Below are 27,695 nucleotides of genomic sequence, written 5' to 3'. Positions count from 1 at the left end.
GCCCAGTGCCTCATCCAGCATGTTAAATGATAACCATGTCACAAAAAAAGTGCGAGATCTGAAATGAAGGGGGATGTAGACAGGCATGGGTGTCTGAAGTGCAGGGGAGTAAAATGCAGGTTGTAGGTGCAAGTTATCCAGAGTGAACTGAAAAACAGCAGTTTACCATCCTTTCTATAAAAGGCATCGCTTTAGTATTGCTGCTCAGAAAAGTAATTTGTGGACCACAGATAAAATAAGGAATTGATAAGTAATGAAATAGTAAAAAACCTTCCAATTTTGAATTTAGCCAGCCTTGCCTTATTGTACTATAACACTCTGGGTAATGGAAGGAAGAGTGGTAAAAAACATGCTGTAACAACGGAAAATGTTTTTCACTTGTATGTTTGCCTCTTAAATTGCTCTGCTTAATGATATTACTATTAATAAAAAATCATCAGAGCAAGAATATGAAGCCGAGAGCTTGAGTAGGTAAAAGCTGATAATGAGAATAGCTTTCTTACACATACTGTTCCAGTTACTTGACTAAAGTGGTTTTTGTCAAGCCGGGCTGAAAGGACCAATTAGTAAATATTATGAAGGCTTCCTTAATGGAGGGACTAGAAAATTGCTGTATAAAATAGATACTGAAAAAAGTAGAAGTAACATGATCTTTCCTGCTCAGTGTTGTTCCACATACCATCGTGCTTGTATAAAGATCTTTGGAACATCATGAACCCCTTCTGAATCCCTGTGATGCAGATGTAAAATATGTTCTTATAAATAGTGGTAGTCTCTTCATAGTATTACTCTTTAGCAGACATGTCTGTTGTAAAACATACCAGACAGGAAGAAAAGAAATCTGTGGCCAACACTGGAAAGAAAACATTCCTTGCAAAGCCTCGGTATAGGCTATAAATAAAAAAATGTACAAAATCCTCAATGTTGGGATGAATACAAGCTGGAACCAAGTGTAAACATTCAGACTTGCTAGCCTGTGAGTGCAGGCTGGAAGGTTTATTGTATTTTCCTGTTCTGTTTTAATGATAGATCTGTAATGCTAGTGTGAAAAATAAAATCCATTGCCATGAGTTATAAGGAAATTGCAACTGTCACAGGGTATGGATTAACTTGAACTCAAGCTCTCTGTAACAGTATTGTTGTGCCTTTCACTGGATGACCCTACAAAGGAGTATCTATCATCACTACACTGATTTGATCATTCTAATTTGTTTCCCATTATTTTCTTCCTTTAACTTGTTTGCTTGGGGATCATGTCTCTGAAGCTGTAACATTTATTTTCATTGATATTTAAGGAACTCCATCAGTGGGCTGTAGTGTGGTAAAAAATGCAGACTAATGTCACAAGCCATTGAAGTAGGTATTGATTTAGAAATGTATGAAAGTTTTGCTTTTTAGCGTTTTGAAAATGAACATCTACAAGCTAGTAAGTATGTTTAAATGCTTTTCCTGGATTAATAATGGATAAGAGCTTTAATGACAAAAACTTTGTCTAATGGAGAGCTGGGACTGACCTGAGATTTCTTGTTTTCTTCTAAAATAATGTTTGTGCTACTCATTGGAGACCTCATTGCTCTCTACAACTACCTGAAGAGGGAGGGTGTAGACAGGCGGAGGTTGGTCTCTTCTCCCAGGCAACCAGCACCAGAACAAGAGGACACTGTCTCAAGCTGTACCAGGGGAGGTTTAGGCTGGAGGTTAGGAAGAAGTTCTACACAGAGAGAGTGATTGCTCATTGGAATGGGCTGCCCAGGGAGGTGGTGGAGTCACCATCATTGGAGGTGTTCAGGAGGAGACTTGATAGGGTGCTTGGTTGCATGGTTTAGTTGATTAGGTGGGTTGGATAATAGGTTGGACACGATGATCTTGAGGGTCTCTTCCAACCTGGTCTGGTCCATTCTATTTTATTCTATTCATCATACTTAAAATCAGAAACAGTTAGAATGTGTGCTATAGGCATACATTAAAATTTTCTTACGGCTTTGAATGCAGTGTTTTCTACCGTTCTAATAAAGCTATTTTTGCATCCTGAATGAGTTTTGAAAAGTATAGACATGACTAAACATTTTGTTTTCCCAGTTATGCTTAATTTCTGTGGAAATTGATGAGTTAGGATCCAGCACCTTTATAGATCTGCTTCTTCATGAAGCTTTCTAGTACTAGACCAGTCATCATTTTATTGTCTGTTCTGTGTTGGGCTTTTTGTCTTGCTTTGAATGTGTAGTGTCTTCTTTTTCCACCCATTTTATTCAATACCTTTGAGTAATGTTTGTCATTGTTCTCTAAAGGTAATCTTTTAGCTGATAATTTGTCTCTACTGGTTTTTGGTAGGTACTCAGACATGAGCAACTCGCATCTAGCCTTCACCACTACATTATTTAAACATTGGTAAGGTAATTTAAATACAGAGTTAACAGCCTTCCTTCTTTTTGCCTCAAACTACAGGAAATAGTCTTTAATGGTTTTGCACATATGAAAAATTGGCCTAAAAGTAGATAGATGGTTATTTATTCTTACAGAATCCCAGATTGTTAAAGGGTGGAAGGGACCTTGAAAGATCATCTAGTCCAACCACCCTGCCAAAGCAGGTCACACAGGAATGCATCAAGGTGGGTTTTGAAAGTCTCCAGAGAAGGAAACTCCACAGCCTTTATGGATAGCCTGTTCCAGTACTCTGTCACCCTCACAGCAAAGAAGTTTTTCCTCATGTTGACATGGAAGCTCCTGTGTTGCAGCTTGTACCCATTGTTCCTTGTCCTATCACAGAGCACCACCAAAAAGAGACCATCATCTTCATCCTGACACCCACCTTTCAGATATTTATAGACATCAGTAAGACCCCCTCTCAATCTTCTCTTCTCAAGACTAAACAGCCCCAGTTCTCTCAGTCTTTCTTCATAGAAGAGATGTTCAAGTCCCCCAGTCATTCTTGTAGCTCTCCACTAGACTTTATCCAGGAGATCCATGTCTTTTTTTAAACTGGACACAACACTCCAGCATACTGTTGGCCCCCTTGGCCACAAGGCCCCAATTCTAATATACTATTGACTTCAATTCTTGGTACAAATTTATCTTCAGTGTTCACCTGTATTTCTCCCTTACTAATCTGTCAGTTTTGTAGTTCTGCATGGGTGAATATATTCCTGTGGTCTGGTTGGTTGGTGTACATTCAGTTCAGTTAGGGTAAAATGAAAACATGCTTCATGGCCTGAAAGAGCTAGTTGGCATAGGACTTGGAGTATGTATCCTACCCATGAAACATTTAGTTTTATCCAGAGAGTGCATTACTGAAGGTACAGGATAGTGTTCAGATAGGGACAGCACCTGAATGCCTGGTTCAGAGCTGTCTAGTAAGGATTAGCTGGCAGGCAGGCCAAATTAGTCAGACTAATAGTGAATTTGTCACTTATCCTTCATGGTAGATGCTAGTTTGGTATAAGATCCTGATTTTCGCAAATTAGTAGGACCTTCTTCCCTTTGAGGCTTTTAAAATTGTTAAATTTAATTGAAATTGTTCAGCAGGTTCAGAAACTAGTAAGAATAAGTAGATGCATAATGGAGTGGTATAAAATTTCCTGTGAACCAAGGGAAAATAAATAAAGCAGGAAGCAGTTTACTTGAAATGAGGTAGTTGTTATTGCAGCAACAGCCCCCCCCCCCCCCCCCCCCCCCCCTTTTTTTTTGGTAGGAATTGGTCAATTGTAAACAAGCAAGAGTAATTTCATTTTACAATTTTTGAGTAGTTTGTGTTGAAACTAATTAAAAAGCGGCAGGTCAGGTTCTGTGGAAGCACACTATTTCTTCCTAAGCATCAAAACTAGAAGCATAATTTGTATTACACTTAGTTATGTGTATCTGTAACGGACACTTGGAAAGAAATGGGAGTCTGATTATCGCAGAAATTTATTTCTTTGACTATTTTTTAACTATTTGTGGGAGTGTTTTGTTTTCATTTGGAAAGTGTACAGAGGTCAGAATATAAACACATGTGCTGTTTTCAAAATGTAAAAGTAGAGCCAAGAAGATTTACGCATTCATTCCGGAAACTCTACTTTATATTTACTTCTGGCTAGAAACCGATATTGCTTAACTTGTGTTCTGCGTTCCAGGACAAAACAGTTTATAGAGCATAGAATATAATTTTTTTTAGGTGAAGGAACAAACTTAGCTTTTGTCTCAATGTTAGGATTTTTATGGAGCGCACTTTACTACCTGAAATTTTTTCCTCTGTAAAACTAGCCTGCTACTTATTCTTCCAGAGGTTGTGTATTAGAGATTTAGCAGTTGCAACGTTTTCTAAAGATGACTTTCTCCTAGTGTAACTTGTTTGACATTAGGTTCTAGCTGTGTACAGTCAGGACTCAAAATGCGTATAACCAATTGTACTTTGGAGAGCTGAAAGAGGTTGCAGTTTTTTAGTCTATAATTGGAAAGCTGTGCAGATTCCAGTTAGACTGTGAGATGAAACTCACCACTGGTTGTGAAACTTACATTTTTCTTTTGTATCAAAAGGAAATTTGATCATAATTCTCAGTTTTAAAAAAATATTTTTGGTGATCAGTGATTTTGATTGCCAAGATAGTGTGGTGTTATTATTTGACTGCTCTTTTCTATCAATCATATCCTACTCATTTTATGTGTGATTTGTAAATAACCTCTTGCTTTAATAGCAAAAAAGAAATACTTAACTGTGGGGGGAAGGAAAAAGACTCAGTGGGTCTGTCTGGAAGACAAAGGAATTTTGGTCAGAAGTAGCCTTTGATTATCCCTTGATAATCATCCTTTAAGGAAAAAGAATCATCCAGGAATTAAAAATAGGGCTGTGAGAGTTGAAACAAATGGGGCTAAATCTCTGTGTGTGACTTGCTGTGTGCCTTGGAATAGGTTGTACTATATGCCTGAGCACATACTGTAACTTAGTAAAATGGAATATTTGCAATCCCCATCTTTCAGTGACCCTGTAGCAATATGTGCATGAAGGGTTGCGAGGGGCTCATGTATCATTGTTTGCCTGCAATACTTAAAAAATCCTTCTAGTATCTAAAGTCCAGGGCCATAGTAGAATGTAAGACCTTTTTTTATGACCAAACATATGAAATAATGGGTTTGTGCTCTACTGAAATGTGCGAGAACACCTGCAAACACATGGCCTGTTGAGGCTACAAAAGTTGCCTGTAAAAGGAATACCAAAACTGAGAATGCTTTAGTGAATTTTGCTGTTGTCCTACATAGAACATATGTGGGCCAGCTTGCCTTCTTCCTGAGTGTTGGTAAGGTGGTTGATGTGAAGAGCGTGATCTTAAATAAGCCTGAACTCACCTAGGGGAGTGTGAGTACAGAGCTGCTGCAGAGATGCTTGAATATCCAGATCACTAGGTTAGAGTCAGGCATCTTACCTGCTTTTTAGTATGCTTGCTTGCATATTTATTTGGCTTCAAGAGAAGAGCTTTCAGTGCTCGCTCTTGGAATATGGCATTGCCTGAGAAGTAGGGCATTTTTTTCCGGAGGTGTGTGTTGCTGACATGTAGCCAGTCAAGCTGATTCATTTCTTAGTTTTTCTTTCTACCTTTCTGATGCAGTCTTGACATTTTCTGTTTACATGCTTTGAAAGTATTAGGATTTCTTGAAAGGCAGTGGAGGTTAGGGGAGGACACTAGATGGAACAAATAGCATTTTGTCAAACATAGAGTAAAGAGTTTCTGCCATGTACATAGAATACATAGAATACATAGAATAAACCAGGTTGGAAGAGACCTTCAAGATCATCGCGTCCAACCCATCAACCAATCCAACACCACCCAAACAACTAACCCACAGCACCAAGTACCCCGTCAAGCAGAGAGTCTGAACAGGACTCCAGATCTCCAGCTACATCTGTTGATCTGCCTATACTTCCCTATTCAGTACCCAGATCTCAGATTGTCTGCTGGGGTAGGTAACTGTAAATAGACAACATGAAAAAGTGTCTGTTGGTCTTGGATGGGTCTAGAGGGATGGGATCTTCAGATCGTTACCACGGATGTTTGAGTGGTTTCAGCTGTATGGCAGGTAATCGTGTCATTATCAAATGTAATTTTGCAAAGAAATCCAGACTGGGAGCACAGTAGATTGGGGATTTTTTTGTTTGTCGTCTTCTGGTGGGAGACTGTTTTTTTTTATGACAAGAAGTAGTTCATTGCTTGATGACTAATCAAACCCATTGGAAAGTTTTGTTATCAAAAGTCATGGCTAGTTTGCCTCTGGTAAGAATCCCACAGAGAGTTACTGAAGGAAGTCAAGACAGTGTTCTGAAGCTGCAGTACCCAGGAGCAGAATGAAACAGGAGTGAAAGTGACTGTGATACTGAAGTTTACTTAAAACAGATGCAACTTTTCAGATACTGCTCCAACTATTGAGCAAAAGGGAGTAGCACTGAAAAACCTGCTACTCACTATTACTAGACATTTCTGAATGCAATTCAATGGACTTTGAAAACATTACGGACTTAGTTTTGCATCACCTCATAGAATGTTATTTTACTCTACTGCAGTGTGAGAAGAAAGCAAATCACAGAAGATGTGTAATTTGACCACTCCTTTTCTTGTGGGGTGTTGTTCAGGTATTCCCGGTGATGTCTGTTTTATACTAACCCAAAAGGAAGGTACTGAAGTAAATTGATATATACAGCTTCCTTTGCCACTCTTCACCTCTCTTGCATAAGAGGATTGTTTCAGGACAGAAAAGACATACCCTGTAAATCTGTCTATAAGGTCTGCTCATGCTGTGGGATTTCTTTGAGCTCTCCATTCTCTTGAGTTATTTGGTCTCAAAGGCTCCAGGTACTGACTCAGTAAGAGGCAGTTTGAAAATAAAGGCTAGATTTATAAAGAGGCTTAAGTGCCAACATGTGCTATCATTATGCACAAATTTTACCTTTGGGGCACAGAAATCTTGACAGTAAATTAGGCAACTGAGCTCTCTATTAATTCTCTATATGTATTCTGTATAGTCTGGGCTATAATCCTGGAATGTTCTGAGTAGTTACCATGAAAGAGAACCAGTTTGAGATGAGTGCAAGTCTGGAAGAAGAACCTGAGCAAAGGCATTACACCATATATACACTGTTATGTGCTGTTTGCATCTTGGCATTGGGACAGTGACATGTAGAAGCATGGGTTTTTTGTTTGATCATGGTTATACAAATGGCAGCACAGCTGTATCAAGACTTGAGTACAGGACAGAAGCATTGCTGTGCTACGTACTGTGCTGTGAGGTGCAACACATTTTGTATGTCTGTATTTGTAACAAGAGGGATAGCTGACAATGGAGTATCATGTTCCAAAACAGAGTTAGCCATTCAAGGGAGAAATTTTGAGGCAGGATGGATTGTGGAGATGAGGTCCGAGCTCTATTTGCCCTTTGTTCGGTAGCTAGCTGTGATGAGGCAGTGGGACAAGGGAATATCATAGAATTGTTTTCAACTGTCAACCTAATGCCACCATGGCAATTAAATCATGTCTCAAAGTGACAATCTACACATTTCTCGAATATCTGATGCTGTTTGGTCATTTGGAAAGTGGTCATCCCTAACTGACATCATTTTTCATGTGCACAGTTCATGGGAAAATTGCAGCCAGGTCTTGCAGTTTCAGAGGTGCCATTTGTAAGTTCTTCGGTTGATATCCTCCTGGGTAACAGAAAGACATCAGATAACGAACTTTGCTTACATTAGCTTCTGCAGTTCTTTTGGCATTGCTGACAGGGGGACCTGTCTATGTATTGCTTATTTGTGTGGTTCTTTACCAATAGAGAGAACAATAATTTGTTTTATTGCAAGTTGTGGTAGCTCCTTGTTGATGGATTTTTGCCATTACCTGCAGTTCTTCAGTTGGTGTGGCAGATTTCACTATGTCTTCATTAGTGCCTGCATTGTGGGTGCCATGCTGAGAGGCTACTATGCAGCTGACTCAAGATTAAGCCTGAGATTCGTGGGGTCACTTAGGTATCGCTGTCACCAGGGATTATTTAGTGGCCTTCTCTACCCTATTCCTTGACTTGTAAAGCCATTCACAAAGGTCAGCCTGAATCATGCCTGGGAACTTTATAGTTAGGGCATCATTGGTAGCCTTTTGGATAAGGATAGTGGTTTCAACTGTTGGAAAGGGAGGGAGAGAGTGTATCTGGATACCATCTTGTTCCTGGAGTTGTGTTTGCACACTGCTGTGCACGTTTGCAAGAGTAAATGAGACCAGCCATTGCACAGATATGAAAGGCCTGTGTTGAAACAAGTGCAGCCACCAGCACCAGCTGTGCTTCATGCATTTGCCCTGAGAACTGGAAAGACCACATAATGAAGAGTGCTTTGGTTAACAGTCTCACTGTAATCCTTGACAGCAGCTTGCAGTAATTTACCATTTCACACATATGGGAAGTGAACAGTAAAATCTTTTTTCTGCTCCCTTCTTTCCTCCCCTCTCCTCTCCCTCTTCTCTTTCTCCTTCTTTTACCTTTAGCTCAACCTCCCAAATCTAAACACTGTAGTTTTTGGTAGCCCAGGCTTTTTTGTTGCTGGGATTTACTAGAAACAGAAAAGTGAACTGCAAAAATACTCCACATGCATTCTCAGAAACTGCACTGTGACCTGTGGGACCTGAGCTCCGTGAAGGTACGAGCCACCAAGTCAAATGACTCCAGTAGATGTGTTCCTAGCTGATTGTTTCACTAGTTGTTTTTTTGGCAGCCAGACAATGGACAGTTCATCTGATGGTGATGTTATTTGTAGGCTGTTAAACCAGTGAGACATCTGACCAGGAAATGCCTGTGGACTGTGTTAGATGTGCCACAATTTGCACACTGGAGTCAGGAAGCTATTCTGCCATCAGCATCAGCAGAAAGCTTTTTGCATGTTTTATGTTTTAGGAGTGAGGACAGAATAATAAAGTCATTTTGGTCATGACTTTTCTATTTAAATATATAATTATTTTTGTCCTCCCCCCCAACAGTCTTAATGCTCTTCCCATTGTACTCTGGCAACAATGTGTGGGATTTAGGCTTTTTTACTTTAACTTTTTTTCATTTTCTTTCAGAGTTAATATGCTCTCTGATGAGAGATGTGCAATCTGTAAAATCAAGTGGGAAAATGTGCTTTGCCTCATGATCTGAAAGCTGGTAAAATTATTGTTCTGACTAGCTGAGAATGAATGATCATGAATGCAAGAGAAACTCCCTTTAAACACGCAACATTCTTAAAATATGCAAACTTTAAAATACACAGTAAGTACAAAATCTTAAATTTCACCAGGAAGTGAATAAGCAGGCAATACAGATTGCAGATCATACATATTCATGTACTTCTCATCAAGGTACTTTGTACTACATTTCTCCCCAAGGTAGTGGCAGGCAGAGACTTTGTGTAGAATCTTGACTTCAGAAAGTTTTAGTGGTGTTTGCCCATGTAGGATTTGTTGTAGTAACCTAATGGCAAAGTGACAAAAACATGAATAATAGTAGGAAAGCCTGATTCCTGAACGGTTTGAGGCTTTGGATTAAACATGGGTAGTATGAATGTGTATGGGGAAAAAAGCCGTTGTGTTCATAGTTGTTAAACCATATAAAATAGATGAGATAATTATAAACTCTACACAAAGGTGTACTCCCTTGGGGAAGAATACTGACAGTCATGACATCTTCTTCAACCCACTACTGTCAGTGAGATTTCAACTGTTACTGCTTTGTAATAAAGTTATCTTGCAGGTACTGTCAAGAGACAAAAGATGTAGGACAAAATTAAAAACAAAACAGAAAAAGAGGCAGCAGATCTCTGTTGTGTAATGGTTAAGGCAAGCTGTTGGCTATCAGGAATTCAGGAGAAGTCAGCAGGTCATTCTTGTAAAGTCTTGAGTGATCTAGTTTGTGACTTGACAGAAATTTTGACTCAGGTGCAAATTATTCGTTGTTTTATGAGGTGGTGATCCTGAAGCCTAACATCATATGAAATATCGATTGGATAGTTTTACAGATGGGTGACACCGCCCAACTGATTTGTGCATTTCTGGAATGGCTTTGGCAGAATGACCAGTTTTTCTCCTGTTCTGACAGGGAACCATGCACGCATTAGTAAATATGCTTCAGGCAGCAAAATTAGAAACCAGTAGAGAACATGAAATTGAATCTAAACGCCTATGCTGCAGTGTTAGCAAGCAAATAACCGTAATATTCTTAAAATAGCTTATGAAATTTCAAGTGGAAAGAAACCATTTACAGATGGTAAGAAGATAAAAGCATTACTGACATTTTGTATCAGATGTGGTTTAGAGTAGTTGTAAACTATGCTATGGCTGTAGCAGAATAATTCTTAGAATAGTAATAAATTGCTTAGAAAAGAGGGATGTTACCACAAGTGATGTTGGGGCATAGTGATCATGTCAAAATAATGAACTGGAAACCACCAAACTATTCTCCTAGGTAGAAATAGGCAGTTGGTAAATAGCACAAAACAGAGGGTGAAAGAAAAATGGGATTGATAGGTGGTGAGCAAGCTAAAGCCAGCATCTCAGGTGTTGGGTTGTGGCTCTGTGGGAAGGCTTGGGTCTTCAGACCAGGAAGGCTGTCCACCCTCATACATATATTTCGTTGACATTTTTAGACTCCATATTCTCTCTTTCCTTTCAAAATAATTTCTACCCACCAGAGACCATATATGTTTTCTCATATATGTGTTATTAGTTCGTGTCATACGTACTGAGTAACCTGAGGTAGAGGGCAGCTTGGACAAAGTCTAGCAGAAATTAATTTGATGCAGCCTGTGGTATAATGACAATAAGAAATACTGAAGTGAATGATATTTTAAATACTATTTTTCCCTCTTATCTAGATGACTTGATTAGTTTTAATGAGAAAATGACTAAATGTACTGGTCACAAGCAATGATGAGGACAAATTTCTATGGAAGTGGGAAAACATACAGTCCGTGGCATGCAGCACTGCATAACAATGCACATTTAAGAGAGAAAAATTCAATACAGCAGTGTCTTTGCTTGATGTTTTTATGTTCTTACATGTGACACTACTCTGAAATAGCTTACTTAAACATTTTTCAGAAGTGCCCAAATCTAGAAGGAGCTGCTGAGGTGGGAAAAGTAAATATGGTCTCCAACAGCAGCATTTCATTCATGTTAATAGGGCTGCAACAGCCCTTTTCACAGCAGTTGGTCATTGGTCTTAACACATGGAACAGGCACTTCGTATTTTTTATTGTCAGTGTTAGTGATTATGTACAGCACTCATAAGATCTGAAATCTCATAACTGGGAAAGCGGGAAAGATTTCTATGCCCCTCTTTCAAGTTTTGTGCTGCGACAAGTTAAATGACCAGTCAACTTGTGGCATATTGACTGGCTGTATGTACTTGTCAAAACATGACCCTGAAAGTGTGCTGTTCTGTAGTAGCATTTAAAGAACAAATATATTTAACAAATAATGTAAAAATCCTGAAATAATACATTTAGATTCTCTGGGTTAAGTGTTTTCAAGGACTCTTTTTAATACATTGCTGTTTTCCTGATACTGTAGTGATGTGTTCAAATAGATACACGGAATTTTAATCTTCAGCAAAACAAACCCCAATGTATTTGTCCACATATTTAATTCTTATGTGGTGAAATCTTAATATTCAACGAATTTATTTGCCAAAAAGTTGAGCTTTTTTGATAGGAATTGTCAAGTCAATCTTTTTTGGACTTTGAAGATTTAATTTGTGGCTTGTTACTTTGTCAGAGAGCTGAGGTCCAAGAGTTTGGTGTTTGGTTTTGGTTTGTGTCGTAGTTTGGGCTGGGTGCCCTCTGCTACAGGGGTGTTTCCTGTGTCCAGAAGTCCATCCCAGTGGGTGGACTCAGGAAATTAGGTATTTCTACCATAATCCCTTGCACCACTATAAATTTTGTGGTGGGGAGGGGATCTGCCCCAACCCATTACATTTTGAAGTAGCAACTTGTGTGTATTTCCTGGGAGATACACGATAGAGCATGGAGTAAAATGTATAAGGAAAAGCAGCTTTCTGTGCTGGTTTTGGCAGTCTCTTTTTTTAAAATAGAATAGTTTATGTATTTTTAAGGGTAAATCTTCAATTGAAGTTTATCCTAGGATGAACTTCATCATCCTTTGAGGTTTATTATAGGAGACCACAGAATCCTGTGCAGCCTGTGGAAGTGAGTATTTTTGAGTTTGGAAACAGGCAGTCTTAGTGTACTGGCACATAATTCTGGAAATACAGGCTCTAGAGCACAAGGCAATTATCTGGTCTCGTTTTCAAACTATTGTGACTACAAGGCTCTCCCAGATTTCTTGACAATTCACTATTTTGCAGTGAAATGAAACTCATTTTCCAGACTGAAAAATGAAAAGAAGCAATCTGTGGAGCCAATAAAAATCTCAAAGTTGGTTTGGCTGACTGCATTTTAGGACTGCAACCTCTTGTAAATTTTGTTGGTTTTGTTGCCTATTATAAAAATTGAGATAATATTTTCCAACCTGGTTAACTCTATTCTATTCTATAACAGGGTGTTCTGATTTCTGTGCATTTTTATTCTTTTACAGGTGTATCGATGTCCTCAGAGATAGGAATAATTATGTACATATTTGTTGTGGAACAAATAGTTTTAGAATCTGTAGATTATCTTTTTAATTAAAAAATAATTAAAAAAAAAATTAGGGCACCCCATCTAATACAGCTGTTTCTCTCACCAACATCTACTTTTCTTGCAACACCCAAATGACTCTCTCTCGCTAAATACTACCACAGTAACATAATTTCTTCCTCAGCTTGGGTTTCTCAAGTCTCTGCATGTGTTCTTTAAAGCATGCATTTACTCTATGCCTCGCTGCCTGCATTCTGTTTATGTGTATGAATGCATGTATGGGTATTCATTCTGCCTCTTTGGGTATACAGCAACAAGGATAGCTGTCTTCATCGAGATCATCAATAAAGATGTTAAACATAAGGGGTCCCAACACTGGCCGCAAGCTGGATTTAACTCTGTTGAATTTTGGGCCTGTTTGTCCAGCCAGTGCTTTATCCAGACAGTCTTCTAAATAATTGTTGCATGTTCCCTGGGCTCATCCCTCTCCTCATTCCTCACAGTTGTCATGGTCTTTCACAGAGAACGGAGGTGAACCATTTGCTATAGACTGATAGCTCCCTTCTTTGTCAGTCGTTTATTCAAACTGTCAGTGAATGTACTACCCAGAGTCTGATAAGCAGAAGGAAGAACAGCTCTTCAGAGTAAAGCAAACCATTTCTAAAGTTATTACAACTGTAACAAATTCTTAAGGAACACAGAGATCTATACTGTACAGTTTTATTGCATAATTCATGTAATTTCATTTAACAGCTTGATTTTTACAGTCTTTCTAAATCTGTATCCAAGTACTATTCAATATTTATAGATTCTTACCAAGAAAAGACCATGGGTCTTCGCTTGAATTTGGATAGGATACTGACTGAAAGACAATCAGATGTTAATTCTCTACTGCTGAATTACCTGTAGTAGTATTCTATGCCATTATTACCCATGCTGGTAGTGCTTGCACAAGCACAGATGAACTGCCTTTAGAGCCAGCTCTACTGCTGCCTTAGAGCTGCCCCTGTGTGGGGACAACTTGAGTACCTTCATGATATGCCTGCAGAACTTGGCACACAGAGGCATCTGTCTTGAGTTTGATTAGGGAGGGCTGTTTTTCAGTCTAGGCTAAGTTGTAGCCATGTTGATTCTACAGCAGTGCTGAAGAGGCAAGTTTGCTACTGCTGAGACTGGCCACAGGTGACTCCCAGGGGTGAGAGCACACAGCGTGGTGGTGGTAGCAATGTTTGTCCTACCTTCCTTGTCATGAGATTATTTTTTTAAAGTCTTACTAGTGTGAAGGTACATTAATATACTTGCACTATCTTATGTCTTTCACAGCACTCCAAGGTTGAGACTTAATTATTCTACCTGGGATTATTCTGAACTCAAGTGAATATTCCTCTTGTGATGGAGCAAAATTAGAGGGGTTCCAAATAATTACTCATTATTATCCAGGGTGTCTCCATCTATCATTGTCCTGGATAATGGGGAATTAACTGTATTTCATCTGTTTGGGACATAAAATTGTAAGTCTGACTGAAGCATATTTTAGAGAGGCATTAATTTAGATTCCTCTTATTCTGATTAGTTCATTCTAGTTAATCTTTATGAAAGAAGACAAGTAAGTGTTAATTTTCATAATAATGTGATTACAATAGACATAGTTCAAAGTACTTCTGAAAGTTGCTAGACCTCTGAGGAAATAAGTGAGCTTGGAACTGAAAAGGTGGAGGCCATAGCACCCATGACACTCACTGACTGAAACTTGGGCTGGGATTTTGAGATACGTGATGAAAAACCACTGGGAATAACTTCTGAGATCACTGGTTACACTGTATAAAATAACGTGTTGTGTTGAGAGCAGGTGCTGCTTTTATGGTCTGTTTTGAAGGGCTATTGTGATGACTGCTTAATGATTATTAAAACCAGGTTAGGAGGTAAAGTATGAGTGGGAAATGCAGCAATGGTTAGACAATTGAGTGATGTAAAATCTTCTTGTGCATGTTTCATGTAGTTTGTTTTTACAGCGTATATTCCAGTCACCAGAAGGTAGCTTCTTACATGGCAAAATTTTCTCCTATGCAGTGCTAACAAAAAGGCAACTGTAATATGTCACATAAGGATCAATAACATGCACAGTTTCAGATGAAAATTTAATCATACCTTCACCAGGATACAGATGCTTGTCATTTCTCTTTATTACTTTTCCCCTATTTAAGTTTGCAATAGACTTTGGTTAAGACACACTAGAACATGACAGGTTGTGTTTAATATTGGAGTGACACCATGCACTTAACATCCTCTCTGCACAGTAGTACATTACTTGGTTGTGGTGCAGAACTCTTACTGTACAAAACTTACAAAGGTCACTGGACATGTTCTGAATGTATCTGTATATCAGTTTACCCCTGGATTTTGCAATAGCAAGGTTTTGCAATCCATGTTTTCTGTTCCTTTACAATTTGCACAAGTCTTGGGGAGGTGTATCTGCGTGTTACTGCACGCAGTGTGTTTTGCAGCAAGTTATTTCATTGAATCATTCTGAGCAACCAACCCTCAGCACAATGTCACTGTAACCTTTAAGCTGCAGAGTTCATTTCAGTACCCCTGCAGGCATGTAACAGGTTAACACACTGTAAATGGGTTAACCTGCCTGTTTCCTCCCAAGAGGGAAAAAGGGGGAAAAGTAACACGCAAAAAGTCTGGATTGAGATAAAGAGTTTAATATAAAATAATCATAATGCATAATTCCCTTAGCTTAGCCTGTTTGCAGAAAAAGCACAGTGAAATGCATGAAAGGAAAAAACCCACAAACTTCAAAACAAACAAAAAAACCCCAGCTACTGAACTTCTGCCCATATTGTTGCCGTCCCTATTGGGGGGGGGGGTGGGGGGAAAGCAACACCAAACACCTGGAAACCAAAAGCAGCAACTGGAACAGGGAGCCTCTCATGTTACAATCTGAACTTCAAGCCCCATGATACTTTGCTCCAGCTAGCGCTTTGATTTTGAAGCTGGCATGATGGCAGCATGGTATGACTGCCACCAGATTCAACTTAACCCAGGACTTTCTCCACCCCTTATTGTATACTGTCTGCGTCATGCCCAGCAGCAATTGACATCAAACAATATACATCATGCATTATTCACTGTCCATTCTCATTTGAAACAAGATCTCTTTGCAGTAAACAGAAGTATTCTCACTGCAGTTATTCTGGAGCTCAACTCTGTTCCAGTACAGTCTGGATCAGTCCAAATGGTGGGGCTGTGTTTCCACCCCCGGAGCAGTCAATTCCAGTAACTCCTTCCACTCCTCCATATGAAAGCAGACTGTGGCTTGCATTCTGGTGCTCAGCTTCCAACATATCCAGGTGTGGAGATCCACCTGTTACACAAGAAATATAGATGGGTTCCATCCCTTCAACTTGCCAACCCACTGGTTCTGTACAGTCCAGTAAGCCCATTTGTCCTTCTCTTCCATCTGTTTGGAGGCAGGGCCCCTCTAATTCTGACTGGAATCTCTTTGTGTTGTGAAGATGCTTTGGAAGTCCCTGCAGGAGGGTCAGAAGCAGTTATCAGTTTGTCTGCTGGTTTGGGGTGACTTTGCACTGGAAACTGGGGCAGCAATCTTTGGGGGAGTATTCCTTTTTAAGTCATGCACTCATGCAGCAAGTACTGGAGTGGGTTTTCCATCCCACTTCCTCATGTGCCCCGCCATGGTCATGCAAGTAAAACCACAAGGTACACCATGGTGTGTACCTCACAGATTCTCTCCTTGGACAGGGGAGCTACTCCTCATGGCTGAAACACAGGACTGTACGAGTGTAGAGTAGAACATATTCTTCTTGAGTTGATGGGCATCCTGGGGCAGTTGAAAACACAGTTGAAGTAATGCGCAAAACCTCTGGGTTGAGATAAAGAGATAAGAAGAATTTAGTATAAAATAGCATAATCATAATGCACAATTAGTTTAGCTTAGCTGATGTGCAGAACAAGCTCAGTGAAAGGCAGGGAAGGGAAAAAACCACCAACAAAAAACCCAGCATAAAACAGAAAACAAAAACCACTGTGCTACCCAGCTCCCACCCATATCACTGCCATCCCTGCAGAAAAAAACTCCACCCTACATCTGAAACCCAAAAGGAGCAGTTAGAACAGAAAGCCTCTCGTGTTTCAATCTGAACTTCAAGCCCCATGATGCTTTGCCCCAGCCAACATTTTCATTTTGACGCTAGCATGATGGCAGCATGGGATGACTGTGTCAAGCCCATTATCTTCCTGAGTTTATCCTTGCTGAAATATTGTGGAACCATGAACTGCTGTGTGTTAGCCATGTTGGAAGCAGAGTGTCATCAGGGATGGGATAGCCTTGTAAGGAGACTGCCTGGGTTTCTCCTGGAGCAGTCAGCTTCTTTCTTTATGTGCCTTCAGTCAGGCACCGTAAGTTCTGAGAAGATGCTTGTGAACACAGCTTGGAGGAGACTGGTGAGCAGGCGTGCTGGGGGTGGGAAGCACGATACATAAGCACCCTTTTTTTATGTGCACATGTAGCTTGGGGCTTGAATCCACAGCCTTTGAGCAGCTAACCTGGGTGCAAAGAACGTCTCTGGTGTGGTACTCTCTGGGTGTCGCTTTCACCCAGAGTGAATTCACCAAGTATTGTGAATCAGGATAGTCATCTGAGTCCAGACATGGGTCAGTCTACCCCAGAACTCAGTAAGGACAGTGGCTAAAAAGAGCATGTCCAGGGAGGATGTTTAAAACATGCACAACAAGGTAGTGCTGGTTCCCTGAAAACCTCTCTGCTGCTCCTGATGATCTGTGGCTCCAGTAGGAGCATTTAATAGCCCTCATTGAATATTTTTGCCATCAATTTGTCCATTTGTTTCTGAGCCAAGACTTTCACCTCCCTGCATATTTGATTATTTTGTTTTTTAAATTACTCCAGCAAAACACTGTTTAGACTTTCTTTTCTCCACTTTATGGTGTTTACCCTGCATGCCATCACAGTGACCTGGTTGACCATAGAATAGAATAAACCAGGTTGGAAGAGACCTTCAAGATCATCGTGTCCAACCTATCATCCAACACCACCTAATCAACTAAACCATGCAACCTAGCATCCTGTCAAGCCTTGTCCTGAACACCTCCAGTGATGGTGACTCTACCACCTCCTTGGGCAGCCCATTCCAACGGGCAATCACTCTCGCTGTGTAGAACATCCTCCTAATCTCCAGCCTAAACCTCCCCTGGCACAGCCTGAGACTGTGTCCTCTTGTTCTGGTGCTGGTTGTCTGGGAGAAGAGACCAACCTCTGCCTGTCTACAACCTCCCTTCAGGTAGTTGTAGAGAGCAATAAGGTCACCCCTGAGTCTCCTCCAGGCTAAGCAACCCCAGCTCCCTCAGTCTCTCCTCATAGGGCTTGTGTTCCAAGCCCCTCACCAACTTTGTTGCCCTTCTCTGGACACGCTCCAGCATCTCTTTGTAGTGAAAACAACAGTTAAATTTCCGTAGACCTGATGATTCTCTGATACCTTCTTGTAAACTAACATTTCCATCTCTCTGGGCAGCGAAAGTATATTGCAATTTCCAACAAGTAGAAACTACAGCTTGCTCCATGACAAAGAATTGTGGGTGCTGCTTTTAACTATCCATGCAACATATTTGGATTACCTTCACAGAATCCCAGTCTGGGCTTTGCCTTGTTGCTGCTCAGACACTGTTTAGTTGCTTATCAAGGTTCTGAAATTGTTGCTATTTTTTTTCCCTAACAATAAATAATTTGTAAAATTTATTATAAAATAAAAGTAAGCTACCTGCATCCAAACAGAAGAGTGAATTTAAATATATAGCTGGAAAAGGCCTTGTCTCTTTGACATTCCCAGTAACTTGTTTCAAAGAGAAGCAGTCTCCAAGTTGTGTTAGTTTTGTGTTAGCTGTTATTTTTTTAAATGTTACATAATTTCTTTGTGTTGGTAAAATGTGCTGAGATAGCTGTCTAGAGGAGTTAAATCTTCCTGTCTTCAGATACTATGTAGAACTGACAGCAAAACCCAAGTACCCTCTGTGAGTTTGGGGAAAGATTTCGAATGGGAGCATGTCACTATTTTATGATTTTTTTGTTAGAACTATGTCAGATTCTTTTTTTTTTTTTTTTTTTAAAGTATGAGCACATCTGCTGACAACAGCTGCTAATGTGCACACTGAGGTAACACTGTCTGATGGTGACTGGTGTCAAAGTAATGACTGGTATCCTGAAATTACCATCCTTGGCCTCTAACCTAGTGACAGAATTAACAGTTTTGAGGGCTGAAATATCTCTCCCCCCCATATTACAAAACAGTAGTTGCATAAAATACTGTGTCTGCTCTAATAAAAAATGTCTAAACTTATCTTTTATTCTTTTTAGTAAAAAAAAATATTGTTGAGAGGAAATAGAATTAATGTTTTAAAATGACTTCTCTGGTTATGTTACACTCTTATTTATATGTATATGTATTTGGGGTTTGTGATAGTTTATTCACCAGAGGTTTCCTTGTCTGAGACTAGCACTCTGAACCACTGTAGTTTGGTTTCTTAGTGTGTTTCTTGCTACTTGGACTTGTCATTCCTGTGTATGTTTGCACAAACCATCAGTGACTGTGGTTCAGGAAACTATAGCTTTGCTCTGGTGTTTTCTCCCCAAAGGAATAAAAAGCCAGTTTGCATCTCAAGCTGTTACTATCTCTCCAGTTTTCTTAGCAATTTGTTTTATCTTTATCTTAGCTTAGGTGTTGAAGAAATGGTGCATAACTCTTACATAAAATTAAGTGGGATAAAAAAAGTTGTGGTTTTTTTCTTCTTCTTCTTTAATTTAATGTAAACATGAAGAGGTTTTTTGGTGAGTGTTTTTTTTGTAGGTTGAATATTAATAAGCACTGAAAGGGCATACATTTTTAATACAGCTTCTGCCCACATTTGAAATTAGGTCATTCAGATTTTCTTCTTACTATTTGTTCCAGCAGTTAATGTATCACATGGAAGTCGAGCGCAGGACTAGTGTTTTACACTAATTAGAAGCAAGCTGAAGGTTGCATTTGGGAGGCAAAATGTGAAACTTGTTTGTCCTTTTTATCTTTAGTAACTCTTGAAAAAGCTGGTAAACCTGGAAATAGTATAGAGGCACAACTGTGTGCTCTAAGATACATTTTGTGATCTCTCCCAGTTGGAAATGAGACAGGAGTCTGATTGCAAATGTTTGCAGCACACAGTTGGAAATGTGCCAAGATGGCACCATAAACCAGTCATTTACACTGTAAAACTGGGGTTTGGGTGGGGACTGGCATTGTTGGTGACTTAGCCAAGGAGTTGTAAAGGTTATGCAAAGCAAAAGTTGATCTTTAAGATGGGATGGTAAATTAGTCTTTTCTTCTATAGGATCATGGAACAGATCCTCTAGGAGATCTGATAAGGGCACATGGAGGACAGGGAGATGATTTGAGACAGTCATCATGGCTTTACTAAAGGCAAGTCTTGCCTGACCAATTGTAATGGTTTTCTACAATAGAGTGACTAAGTCAGTAGACAAACGAAGGGTAGTGGCTGTCATCTATCTGGCCTTCTGCAAGGCCTTTGACATGGTCCCCTACAACATCCTTCTTTCTCCATTGGAGAGAGATGGATTCAATGGGTGGACTGTTCAGTGGCTAAGGAATTGGCTGGATGGTTGGATCCAAAGGGTCGTGGTCAATGACTCGATGCCCAGATAGAGACAGGCCTCATACTGGGACCAGTGCTGTTTAATGTCTTCATCAATGACACAGACAGTGGGATTGAGTGTACCCTCAGCAAGTTTGCAGATGACATCAAGCTGAGTGATGTGGTCAATATGCTGGAGAGGTGAGCTGTCATCTAGAGGCATCTGTATAAGCTGGAGAAGTGGGCCCAGGTAAACCTTCCAGTACCTGAAGGGGGCCTGCGAGAAAGATTGGCCATTAGGCAAAAGGCGTGATGGAACGCTCTCTGGGGAGGTATTGGAGGCCCTATTCCTGGAGACATTCAAGGTCAGACTTGATGGGTCTGTAGACAACCTGATCTAGTTGAGGACATCCTTGCTCACTGCAGGGGTGGGTTGGACTGGATGGCCTCTAGAAGTTCATTCCAAGCCAGTACATTTCATGATTCCATGGTTATCCTCAGTGCCAGATTACCAATAGGTATATTTTGTAAAAGTAAAATAATTATTTTTTTGCATTTATTTTTTTATTCCATGCTTGTGTCATTGTTTCCAAGATGCCAGATTCTGTGCTCTCAGTAAATAATTGAAATGCAGTTCTAAATGAAAGGTTTCTGGTTACTATCAACTGTGTCTCTTGCAAAGCTTCTTTAAAGTTTAAGTGTCTATGAAATCAACATGGATTTCTGTAAAGCTACAAAAATAACAGTTAATGGATTTTTGTAGTTATCACACTTTGAACAAAGTATAACATTGTTATTTTTAAAGTGTGTTAGACTGTTACAAAAATAATCTAATTGAAATGTCATGTTCTCTTTCAGCTCCGGCGATAAACCGATTTACCAGACGAGCATCAGGTAAGTTGCATAAATTTGGTGTGTTTCATTGGTCTGCCTAGTAGTTGGAACATGATGCTGGTGGTGATTGTCTTGTAAAACATAATGCAATGTTAGTCAGATTTCTTTAAAGCTGTCTGACTTGGGTTAACCTCGAATTTGTTAGCTGGTTTACTGAAAAAATTAGCCAAGGTTTCAGGTCACAGAACTTGCATGAAGCCTTCTGTGAAAAACAGCTTTTTGTTTTTCCTATGCAGAAAATAATTTTAGTCCTGCTGCTGGTGTGTTATTCCTCTCCTTATTATTCTGCTGTATCACTTCATCCTTCAGGCTTCATTTTTGAGGTCCCAGAACCGAAGTCTTACTTGTTTTAAATACTGTGAATCTGAAAGTGGGATGTAAAAGCCATCACTAAACATAATTAGACTCTTGACTGAATTGGCGTCTGCAGGGCAGGACACGTGAGCTCTTCCTAGTCATCTTGGTATGCTAAGTTTAAAATCTATACCGTACATTAATTTTCAACTGCAGATAATTTTTAGTATATGTAATCAGGTTTGTATTCTGTAATGCAGAAAATGTATCCAGACTTCTAATTTTGCTAGTTACAACCTCAGTCAGATAGTTCCTTTTCAATATAAAAATCTTAGTGGAGATCCTCAGAATTACAAAGGAACTGTATAGAAAAGTGGAGGTTTGCATTTGCAGGATGGGTGCATAGCGTGTGCAGTACAAAGTAAGAAAATGTAATGAATTCCAAGTATTCTCATGTTTTAAGTAATGCTAATACTTCATGAGGTAGTATAACATGAAGGGAAGGGAATGATTTGTTAACTAGCACTCGGTAACAGTGAGCAGGGCTATGTGCAAATTACACTGCGTGCTTGAAGGAAAGTTTCATTGTGACTGATTGATAGCTGACTTTAATGAATGCAGTCCTTAAAACAGCTGTGTGCCAAGCTTTTGCATTTCAGTAGGAGAGTTTGAATGTTTGAAAAGCTAGTATTTTTTGCTCAGGAAAAAAAAATCCATTATTCTTAATGTGGCTTTAAAAGGAGACTCAAACCATGCTAGAAGCCTGAAATTTCTGCACATTTATTGGGGAGATAATTTCTATGGGCAATTAATATTTCATGTGTTTTGGTCTTGTCATGGAAAGATAAAACAGAGTTATCTTACTCAGTTGTATGGTATGGTCCAGATGTGATATGTGAATATACTTCAAGCTGGAACAAGGCAATACTGCAGTCTGCTGTATGTACTCTTTTAAACAATTTTTAACATCTCTGGCAGCTTTAATAGTAAAAATAATTAGTTTTCAAACAAGAAAGCCCATGAAAAGTGATAGTTCTTACTTTTCTTCTTAAATACCAAATGACTACTGGAGAGGTACAATACATTTAAAAACTTGTTTGGCAAAATATAAAATTAAATATATGAACTAGACTGTGTTGATAATGCAAACGTCTTACAGGGATTTTTGCAGTCTGACCAAATTTATACTTTTTGAAAATTGAACAATTGTTTGGCTACATTAAGGTAGTCAAGATACCTTGCAAGTAGAAAAGCCAAATAGTAGTTGATTTGTAAGCTTGACAGCTTAATAGTATTCTATAATCAAAGCTGATTCTTATGTTTCCTAAGGAAATGAATCTGACCAAACAAAGCATAGATTCAAATACGGATTCCTCTTAATGTTAGGATATTTAACTAAGAGCTATTTGAAATGTGACAGATTGTTGACCCTTGTGTGGTTTAAAGATTTACTTCTGATGAACATTACACCGAGTTTATAATGAATATTCAGAGAGTTAGCTGTAGTATGTGGTTTCATGTTGCATCTGCTCTAGCGATACTGCAGAATGATTCTGAGATTGATTTTGGGATCCTTGCCTGTGTCACACCTCTGCCCATAGGTTGTCTCTACTTCTTTGCATAAACCTAGACATTGTGCTGCCTGAGAATGGTTTGATATGAAGAAAATAGACATACAGGAAGTTTTGGGGTATTGATTTTCACTAAGCCTCCAACTGACCTGCATTGTGGCTCCCAAATAACTACATGTGAAAGAGAAATATTAGCCTGTTTTCAGCCAGTGGCGGGATGGAGAAAGAGATGAGCTAATGACACCATCTGAGGCAAAACATCAAATTATATCCACGGCAAAGACTCCAGGATTATTCTGATAAAAGCTGCTTTTTGAGCTCTTGCAGTGAGAAGCCAGGAGATGACACACATTTCTTCACAAAGAACAATAGTTCTCTATGGTGGATATCTCAGTTTTGATGTTTCTATTATTCTTTAGCTAATGCCTAGTATTTTACTTGGTGGTATAAGATACAGTTATTTTTCCTAACGGAGCTAGAAACCAGGCAGCTGAAGCATCTGCTGAAAACAATATAGTAAGACATTTATTATTTAACAGCTGTTCCTGTTAATATACTGTGAATCTATCTTTATTCTTAAAATTTATTGAGCTGCCTAATTTGGTATGTCTTTTGCAAGTTCATGCATGTGTGTGTATATATGCAATGTGGGATCTATACATAAAATACACATATACCACACACATTACCATAATCAACATCTATAAATATCTGAGGGGTGGGTGTCAAGATGAGTGTGATAGTCTCTTTTTGGTGGTGCCCAGTTAACAGGATGAGGAACAAGAAGTACAAGATAGAACACAAGAGGTTCCACCTTAAGGCAAGGAGACACTTCTTTATGGTGAGAGTGATGGAGCCCTGTAATAGGCTGCCCAGAGAAATTGTCTCTCTGGAGATTTTCAAAACCCACCTTGATGTATTCCTGTGTGATCTGTCCCAGGTGATCTTGCTATATCAGGGGGAGTTGGACTAGATGATCTTTCATGGTCCCTTCCAACCTCTAACCTTCTGTGATTCTGTGATAATGCTGATGACAGCTATGTATGGGCTAAATAATGCACTTCATTGTTCCAGGTTACGCACAAAGAATAGTAGATATAATAACCTCAATAGAAGGGTTTAGCAAGAGGAGGAGATTACAAATACTTCATAGGGCTAGAATGAACAATGAGACAGCTGCAAGTAGGTAATCCTTAATTTTTCTTTTAAGATCTGGTGAGATGAGATGAAGAGAAAGGAGAGGAAAAACCCCCACCTGTTGAGGTGGTCATGATAACTGGATGGGAATAAAACAGGGCATGGAGACAGTAACAACATAAAGTGGAAGAAAAAGCTGTGAGTGTGTTCATGAGGTGAAAAATGAGTGGAAAATACTAAACAAGCTGAGGTAGTCAAGAGGTGCAGTTTCTGAATACAGAGAGATACTTTTTTTGCTGTGGATGACATTAGATTTCATCCACCTAAGTATGAGATAGCTAGAGATGGGAAACTACTGTAATTCTGTATGTTAGCAAAAGCATTTTCCTGCTTTTTAACATCTTAATGTCTATATAAAAAAGTAAATTATCTCATTAAATACTGGCAGAGGTTTGCTACAGAATGATCTTAAATTTATACTTTAATAGGCACTGTTTACAGAGGCTATTTATACCAATGTACTAGTGTTATATAGAAATGTATAATAGCATCATACTTTATAGACTGTTATCTATTTCTTAATTTACTTCACTTATGCATCTACTTAGGCTACTGAAAGACTCAATAGTCCTTAACTGAGGTTCCTGTGAGTTAGACCTTCTTAAACAAAGAAGAACTGGTAGATAGGCTCAGTGGCATCTGTGGAGAACATCATGTTAACAACAGAGATGACTTCCTAATTCCTCTCCTCCAAACAATATCTAACTTTAAAATACCATCTTCATCCTGTGAAAAGGAAATTGTGACCATTTTATAAATGGAGTTTTAAATATTATTCTATCAATCAAACGGGAAAGACAAGTACCTTCGTTTATATACCAGCTTCTCCACAAAGCTCTGAAAAATAAACATAGTCAACGGGCAGAGTACATCAGTGCTGCACCTCAAGGGAGAAACTGTCTTAGGTATATCTGGGATAAACTTGCAATTGAGGAGATTCTGCTGTTGTGGAAAGAACAGAAGGAAACGGAGAAGGCAGAAATTTTCAGTTGTCTTTACCATGGATGCCAGTGAGGAACTTTACTTACGCGTTTCTCTCTTTCCTTTGGAAATTGATGCTTACCTTATACACCTGCTGCATCAGCCATCAACCTGAGTGAGACTCTCAGATGACACTAGAAGAGATCTCTGTGCAACAAATATTATTATTTTCTCCCTCTCTCTCCTTTTTTTTGGTTGGTGGAATGTGAAATGTGTTTTGGCCTTTACACACACGACTAAGAACTACCACTTTTGGGTACGTGGCTGACTAGCTGAAGAGGAAAGGCTGAGAAAGAAGGAACGTATTTTTCATGTTCTTTAAGAACATGTAGCAGATACTACATTTAGAGACCTGTCTCAATTTTCATTTTTCCTCTTTTTATGGATATACAGAAGTTTCTCTGAGAACCAAACAAATTTTACTTAACTCTACCAATTTTAAATTGACAAAATGTTGACAGTTTGAAGAGAAAGGAGATGCAACATTCTCTTTATTCTTAATTGTTTGAGATGCCCAAAAGCTGTGATAATGGAATTGTCCAGCACAGATCATAGTTAATTGGAATTGTTAGAGGAGTCATTTTAGTTCTCTTCTGCTCAAGCCTTGCAGTTATTTAAATACTTTCTAACAAGTATTTTTTGCAGGTAGAAATATTTTCTGTTAAACTCAGTTGGTGGAAAACACTTAGTGCAAACCTTATGGCATTTTGAGTCATCTTAGAATTTTCAAAAATAAGTAAATGTTGTGCTCAAAATATGGTAATTAATTTCTAAGCCCTGCAAGCTAATTGGTTTTTATTAAAATACTACGTACACACAGTGAAATATTTAACAAACATTAATAAGTACTTTATAGCATCATTGCATAAAAGGACGACATCAGTGGTGGGTTGCCTGTCAGATCTTCAATCCCTGTAACTGCACAGTAGGAGCAGGGCAGTGCCATTGCATGAGAGGTTGGATACACATGTGCACACTTCATCACACAGAGGCCACGTGTCAGGGCTGCCTCTATGGCATGACCAGCCTGCAGCCCTTCCTGCCTGAGCTGGCTGTGCCCTTGTCAGGTGGCTGTGGAGATGAGTGTTCTCAGCGCTCCCTGGCTGACGCACAGGGCTCACGCCTCTGCCTGGCATATGATAGATGCCTGCATTTTGGCATGTGTTCAAATAGGAGGAGGGAGATTCTACACAGCCCTCATAAAAGGGAAAATCTGGGAACAAGCTTGCCAGAACAATTTAGCTATTTTTCATCTCGTTCTTCATCTTTGCATAAGGTGCTATCAGAAAAAAAAAGTGGCAAGAGAAAAGTTTTGGGCTTCATTATTCTGAACAGCTGTGTGGACTGTGGATTCATCATGCTCACGGTGGCATTTACGTATATCACTGCTAGTTTTCAGTTTAATGATTTCTATGGAAGTGTGACAACCTACATAAGAAACACCGAGGAATTTTACTGAATTCAGACTGTGGGAGTCCTGTTAGTGAAGGAGTGGCTAATTGCTTTCTGAAACTATAAGTATGAAAGAATACAGGTGGTAATAAATCCAGCTGTTAAATGTAAGCTAATATTTAGGAAGGGCAAATCAGTACTGTTAGCCAAGAATAATATATGCCCCTGGAACAGTATTTCTTTGTAATTTCACTCTGCTTGATTTATATTGAGATTTTCTTAAAGAGGCACCCACTTTCCTATGGCATACTAAACATTGTAAGAGAAAGGCAGCTAATTGAAATGAAGTGCTATTTCCTTTTATACAGTAAGGCAGAAGCTGGAGTTGTACCAAAAGTAGTCGTGAGGAATGATGTAGCTGTAAACTCCCCTTTGAAATACTCAGGAGGGAGGAGGTAGTGTTGTTGTAGAAGCATATCAAGTCATAGTGACAGAGGGAAGAAGAAATAACTTCATTGGGAAACCAGTAATTCCAGTGTAATTCTTCAAGTGGAGTTACTGGTTCTGCTTTTTTTGAGTGATGAATTCAAGTGATGTTGGATTCATCTTTGTTCTTTATTACATGCATGTAGTCAATCCATAATTTAAAATTCTCAATCCCTCCTTTTTCTTTTTAAGTGGAGGTTGCAGAAGCAGAATATCTTGCTTAAATTCAGCCTGTTGAAGGGATTGTTAGACTCTGCTGACTTCTGGAGGCCTGCAGCTGTAGATGGGTTTAGACATGTACAGTTTATTGTGTAATTGGACATGACCTTGTTTCCTGCTTCTCTAGCAAGACAGTGCCTTTTCAGCCTTATTCTGCAGTAGCAGCTGCCTCAGTCAGTAATTGCTGAACACATACTCCTTTATTTTGTGATTTTTGCACAAATTCATTGTATAGTCTCTACTCTTCAGTCTTCATGGAGAATATTGTCTTCGCTTGTCATAGCTTCTCTTACGGTTACCATCACTGTAAACACTTAAATCCTTGGTGAACCTCGAGGAGTTTCCCAATACCCATTTGCAGTAGTGAATGAGGAGTATCTCAAGCT

The 27,695-nt window shown here is 39.2% G+C and overlaps 1 protein-coding gene across 1 annotated transcript in view; it reads left to right on the top strand.

Annotated features, from left to right (window-relative positions):
- PRKAR2B (protein kinase cAMP-dependent type II regulatory subunit beta) overlaps positions 1-27,695 on the top strand; it is a 70,250-nt gene that overhangs the window by 8,287 nt on the left and 34,268 nt on the right. Inside the window, exon 2 of the mRNA XM_054178128.1 lies at positions 21,134-21,169. Within this exon, the coding sequence (XP_054034103.1) occupies positions 21,134-21,169 (36 nt within the window). The remainder of the gene's footprint in view (positions 1-21,133; positions 21,170-27,695) is intronic.

This window comes from Dryobates pubescens, chromosome Z, assembly GCF_014839835.1.
Source record: "Dryobates pubescens isolate bDryPub1 chromosome Z, bDryPub1.pri, whole genome shotgun sequence".
Taxonomy (NCBI): domain Eukaryota; kingdom Metazoa; phylum Chordata; class Aves; order Piciformes; family Picidae; genus Dryobates; species Dryobates pubescens.
This window is presented reverse-complemented; position numbering and strand designations above follow the sequence as displayed.